The sequence below is a fragment of the Humulus lupulus genome, chromosome 3 (genome assembly GCF_963169125.1).
Source record: "Humulus lupulus chromosome 3, drHumLupu1.1, whole genome shotgun sequence".
NCBI classification, from domain to species: domain Eukaryota; kingdom Viridiplantae; phylum Streptophyta; class Magnoliopsida; order Rosales; family Cannabaceae; genus Humulus; species Humulus lupulus.
In genome coordinates, this window is record NC_084795.1 from 49,071,389 (window position 1) to 49,077,851 (window position 6,463).

The 6,463-nt window shown below is 45.0% G+C and overlaps 1 protein-coding gene across 2 annotated transcripts; it reads right to left on the minus strand.

Annotated features, from left to right (window-relative positions):
* Positions 1 to 4,198: 4,198 nt before the first annotated feature.
* Positions 4,199 to 6,189, minus strand: LOC133822664 (uncharacterized). Of its 2 annotated transcripts, XM_062255071.1 has the most exons (4): positions 5,639 to 6,189; positions 5,377 to 5,538; positions 4,886 to 5,253; positions 4,199 to 4,804 (listed from the first exon to the last, which is right to left on the minus strand). In XM_062255071.1, exons 1-4 carry the CDS (start codon positions 6,171 to 6,173, stop codon positions 4,340 to 4,342), a joined length of 1,530 nt encoding a protein of 509 aa, XP_062111055.1. In that variant the 5' UTR covers positions 6,174 to 6,189; the 3' UTR covers positions 4,199 to 4,339. The 2 variants fall into 2 exon arrangements, with proteins under 2 accessions (XP_062111055.1, XP_062111054.1); XM_062255070.1 differs by having other exon boundaries at positions 4,886 to 5,538.
* Positions 6,190 to 6,463: the final 274 nt, after the last annotated feature.

A 6,463-nucleotide genomic window follows, 5' to 3' on the forward strand; every position in this document is an offset into this window, starting at 1 on the left:
TTCAGCAGCCAAAAGACATGCTAGGCAGACCAACTGGGTCAAAGGAGAGTCCGGCGAGACAGAGAAGAATACCATCAACCTACCAGCTCAAACCATCAGTTTCTCAACAACAGAGTCAACCAGACTCCTCAACCCACATCATGATGCTCTTGTCATTGCACTTTACATTGCTAATTGTCTTACTAAACGTATACTTATTGATAATGGTAGTTCAGCTAACATTTTATTTTTAAGTGCTCTCAGGGAAATGGGGATAGATGAATCAAAGATTATAAAGAAGACTACAATCCTCATCGGTTTCAGTGGAGAACAAAAGAACACACTAGGAGAGATCGAGCTACCTGTCTATGCCGAAGGAGTCAATCTATGCACAAGATTCCTGGTAGTAGACTCTCCGTCTGCTTACAACGTGATACTGGGACGACCATGGATACATGAAATGGAGGCAGTCCCTTCAACATACCACCAAGTTCTAAGGTTCCCAACTAAGTGGGGAGTAAAAGAAATTAAAGGCCAACAGAAAGATTCGAGAGCGTGTTACCAGACTACCATGAAACCCAAACCCGCTCAGTTATAGCAATTACAGGAAGACAGACTGACTGACTCCCAGTTGAACCAACCAAACATGGAGGAGTTGGACGAAGTTCAGATACATCCGGACTTTCCAGATCACAAAGTCCAAATCGGATCACGATTGGATCCTGACATCAGAACTAAGCTCATTGACTTTTTATCTGCCCATTATGATTGTTTTGCTTGGTCTCATGCGGACATGACTGGAATTGACCCCGAAATAATTGTCCATAAATTGCAGGTTGATCCAGACTACCCACCAAGGAAGCAAAAAAGAAGAAAATTTGCCCCTGAAAGGAACAAAGCCATTAACGAAGAAGTTCAAAAGCTTATTGATAATGGGTTCGTGAGGGAGGTGCATTATCCCGACTGGTTGGCTAACGTAGTCATTGTGAAAAAAAAAGAATGGAAAATGGCGAGTTTGCATTGACTTCACAGACCTCAACAAGGCGTGTCCAAAAGACTCGTTCCCATTACCGCACATAGACATGCTAGTAGACGCCACAGCCGGTCATGAACTCCTAAGCTTCATGGACGCATACTCAGGATACAACCAGATCCTGATGCATCCAGACGACCAGGAAAAGACAGCCTTCATGACCAACTTAGGCATATTCTGCTACAAGGTCATGCCATTCGGATTGAAGAACGCAGGAGCAACATATCAGAGACTAGTCAACAAGATGTTTGCCGGATTACTGGGGAAGACGATGGAAGTCTACATTGACGACATGCTCGTCAAATCCCTCATTGCAGAGGACCATATCAACCATTTAAAACAATCTTTTGACATTCTCAGGAAATATAATATGAAACTGAATCCAACTAAATGTTCTTTTGGTGTGACTGCAGGAAAGTTCCTTGGGTACCTTGTAACCCAAAGGGGAATCGAGGCAAACCCAGCACAGATAGAGTCAATCCAAAGGATTCCTTCCCCAACGTGCATAAAAGACGTACAGAAACTAACTGGACGCATTGCAGCACTCAGCCGATTCATCTCAAAGTCTTCAGAACGATGTCACCTCTTCTTCAACACGCTAAGGAAATCAAAAACCTTCGAGTGGACAGCTGAATGTGAAGAGGCACTGGGCCAGCTAAAACAGTACCTGACCAGCCCGCCTCTCCTCTCAAAGCCAAAAGACAATGAGACATTATTCATCTATCTAGCAGTATCCGAGACGGCAGTTAGCGCAGTCCTAGTCCGGGAAGAGGAAGGCAAGCAGTCTCCAGTCTACTATGTAAGCAAAGCTTTGCTTAATGCAGAAACCCGATACAGCCAGCTGGAGAAGCTTGCACTAGCACTCATCCACGCAGCAAGGAAGCTACGCCCATACTTTCAGTGCCATCCAATAACGGTCTTGACCACCTTCCCACTCAAAACAATCCTCCATAAACCAGAATTGTCAGGCAGACTTACCAAGTGGGCGGTAGAGCTCAGCGAGTACGAAGTAACATACAAGCCACGAACTTCCCTCAAATCTCAGGTATTAGCTGATTTCATTGCAGATTTTACACCTAACATGCATGTGCAGGCAGAAAAAGAACTTTGTTGTCTGACCGAGGGACAATCAGTCGGAATCTGGAAGTTGCAAGTAGACGGCTCAAGTAACACCAGAGGAAGTGGACTCGGACTCGTCCTGACTTCACCCCAAGGTGACATAATCGAACAAGCAGTCCGATGCGGGTTCAAAGCTACCAACAATGAAGCTGAATACGAAGCAATGATAGCAGGACTCGGACTAGCCAAAGACATGGGAATAAAAAAGATCGTGGTCTTCAGTGATTCTCAATTGGTAGTCAACCAAATGCAAGGTAGCTACCAGGCCCGGGATAACAAAATGACTGCCTACCTCAACAAGACTAAAGAGTTGCAGTCAGTCTTCGACGAGTTCACTATCAACCAAGTACCAAGAGGGGAGAACAGCCATGCAGATGCATTAGCAAACCTTGGATCCTCCATCCAGACAACCGACCCCAAGACAATACCTGTAGTATATCTCCAATGGCCAGCTGTCTGGAAAGATGAAGAAGAGCAAGTTAATGACATCTCCAACAACCGAACATGGATGACTTCAATAGTCGAGTACTTAGAACTTGACATACTTCCCGAAGATAAGAACGAAGCACGTCGGGTCAAGGCTCAGTCAGCCCGCTTCACTATTATACAAGGTAAACTATATAAACGTTCATTTTCTGGTCCATATTTGAAATGCATTAACCCTGCAGAGGCCAAATACGTACTGGCTGAGTTGCATGAAGGAGAGTGCGGCAACCACTCTGGAGGACGAAGCTTGGCGCACCGTGCCCTAACACAAGGCTACTACTGGCCAACCATGCGAGCTGATGCCTCTGACTATGCCAGACGATGCGACAAATGCCAACGGTTCGCTCAGATATCCCACCAACCTCCGGAGCGCCTCATCTCAATCACGTCCCCTTGGCCATTCATGAAATGGGGGATGGATATAGTAGGCAAGCTTCCAACCGCACCAGGACAGAAAATGTACATGCTTGCAGTGACCGACTACTTCAGCAAGTGGATCGAAGCAGACTCATTCCACCAAGTCCGAGACAAAGAAGTAAAGGGTTTCATTTGGAAGAATGTGATCTATAGGTACGGAGTACCAAAAGAAATTGTGACAGACAATGGTTCTCAATTCATCAGTTTCGACTTCCAAGACTTCTGCAAGTTCTGGAACATCAAGCTCAGCTTCTCGACACCAAGGTATCCCCAAGCAAATGGACAGGCAGAGTCATCCAACAAGACCATCATGAACAACATCAAGAAGCGCCTCGAAAAAGCTAAGGGAAGATGGGCTGACGAGTTGCCAGGAGTCCTGTGGTCCTATCGAACCACATCCAGGACTGCGACAGGGGAGACACCATTCTCATTAGCTTACGGGATAGAGGCAGTCATCCCTACTGAGAGCGAAGTTCCGACAGCCAGATATGAGCTAACTACAGACGAAGAAAATTGGGAAAACATGTGCCATGAACTCGACACCATCGACGAAAGAAGGGACAAAGCACTCTTAAGAGTCTCAGCCTATCAACAGAGCATAGCCAGACATTACAACAAGAACATCCGCACTCGGACATTCAAAGTAGGAGATTGGGTTCTACGAAGAGTCTTCCAGAACACTAAGGAAGCTGGAGCAGGTAAGCTCGCCCCGACATGGGAAGGTCCCTACCTCATCACAAAGGTAGTCGGACATGGAGCATACAAGCTACAAACAAAGGAGGGACGCGATATCAACAACAGCTGGAATGCTATCCACTTGAGACTGTATCACTCTTAACTTAACCCAGTCTACTTTCATTTTCTTTCATCAGTATTCTCACAAGATCTTCATTCGAGCAACATACTGACACTTATAATGCAGGAAGTGTCAGAACTACATTTGGGCTTGATCCCTGCAAAGGGTATGTAGGCAGCTCCACGGAGCGCAGCCCCCTATCACAACCATTTTTTCTTTATATATATACTACGAACAGTTCAATAACAAATCTAAATATAAATTGACTAAGTCACTTTATACTTAGATTGGGGGAATAAGACACTAATACTCCATAAGTCATTCAGCCAATCAGCATCCGATACAATAACTTAAACAACACTAACAGAAGCTACAACAAGCCATAATACAACAAAACTAGGTCAGTTAGATCAGGATACAATACTACATAAGAAAAAGTTCATACAACAACTAGAAAAGGCCCGACAAACTCTGTTATCCCACGACAATGAACACGAGTAGAAGAGGAATCAGTCATCCACAACCAGATCATTAGTAGTCATGATGCCAAAAGAAGTGGCTAACTCTTCGGCCCGGGTTATCTCTTCAGCCCTCATCTTCTCCAATTCCTCAAGATCAGCAATGTATTTGGGAACATCCCAGCTATCAGCCTTACCATCCCGAAACTCACTAGCCATTACGCCACGGCATTGGATCTCAGCCTCCAGCCCAATGACCAACATCCGATTCTCCAACGAAGCAACCTCGGCTTTCAAATCATCAACTTGACCAAGAGTCACTCTCAGCTTCTCGACATCAGCTTCCTTGGATTCTAGTTGAGCCTTCAAATCAGCTATGAGTTGATCAGACTCCTTCTTGGAATCTTTCAGCCGACTAACTTCACCCCGAAGATCATTTCTCTGACTCCTTACTTCCTTTAGAGTTGCCATTAAGGACTTGATTTTCTTCTTCAGCCAAATGACCCCTTGCAAACCCTGACACATAAAAAAGAAAATGTAAGACAACAAGAGAAATCAGCTAGTCGGCACAAACAAAACTAAATGAAATATTCGTACCTGGAACAAATGAGAAACAGTGGTATCAATTGACCCATCCGTACCAACCTGCTCCATTTTGTGATCATCTTCGGGCCACAACAACTTATCAATCTCTCCTAAGTGAGGCCCAATCTCACTATAGGCCGCAGCATTGGAAGGGAACGAAAGGGCAACGGTGTCGCTAAATGGGTCGGAAGAATCATCCTGCACAGCCTTCTTCTTTTTTTTCGTCTGACTCCGCGTCAAAACAGGGGGATCAGCCGGAGGCACGACAACCTCTCTGTCAGCTTCTGAGCTCCCAACGGACGATTTCTTTGCTTGACGCAAACGTTCCAAGGCATTGGAACCGGTTAGAGGAAGTGTAAAGGGTCGGGACATAGCTACGTCTGCAAACAACCGCTCACTTGTCGTCAATTCAGTCAAAAAATTGGGAGTATATCCCAAGACTTCTAAACTTCTCTTGATAAACACAACACGAGGATTATCAGGACTCTGTAGAAGAGGAATACCTTCAGGGAGTTTTTCAACAGAGCGCCACAAAGAACTCTGACGAAGACTCGATTCAGACAACAAATCACTCCACTCACGCTCCGCCTCAGGAATAGCAAGAATACTCTTAAGTCGACCAGAAGACTCCCTCGAATCCCAAAGGTACTCAACTCGAAGCCTACCTGCAAAATGATAGAAGTATCAGCACACAAAATAAAATAAAAACAACAACAACATGTATATGCAAGGAAACGGATTAGTAGGCAAGCATAAAAGACTCACATGCAGGAGACCATGAACAAGGTATCCTACTATCAGCAGGTAACCCCAACGAGACGAAAGGGACGAAGAAGTAACGGTCCTTCCACCTCTTATCTCCACTCTTCAAACTAATAATTAAAGGAGGGTCCTTCCCCCTAGTTGTTAACTGGTACCTACCTTTGTCATTAAGGTGTGCCTTCAAGTAGTAAGCTCTCAACAAGTCAGCCACCCCAAGTGTTATCTTGTGCCTTTCACAAAGGACTTCGAGAGACATCAAAATCCGCCATGAATTTGGCATTAGTTGTCCGGGCGAAATCTCGTGGTACTCACACAACTCAACGACTAATCGGGGGATGGGAAACCGAAGCCCTTCTTTGAAGGGAAGTTCATACAGACACACCCAACCAGGTAAGTGCCAGTCAGGCCGCTCCGCCTTAGCAGGAGCATGCAGACTGATGGTATCAGGGATCTCATAATGACGACGAAGATAGGTCAACTCACCTAAACTTATGGAAGACCTAGGATTAGAACTAAGCATACTACCAGAACCCGGCATACCACCATCAATAGGTTCGTTAGAATCTATTCCCTTTCCAGTAACATCACCTAAAGGACGACCCCCCAATTCTACTACTGTAATTCGGTTGCAATCAACCATCTCAGCAGAACTTTGAAAGAGAGAACTAAAATCTTCTTCACTAAACGAACAAGACAGTCGACAGACTGAATCAGCGTGACTATCACACCTACTTGTAGACATAATGAGCTGATCACCTAGAGCAAAACAACAGCTAAGCCTTAAGGAACACAAAAAAGACATGAAGAATATTTAGCTCGATACACAAT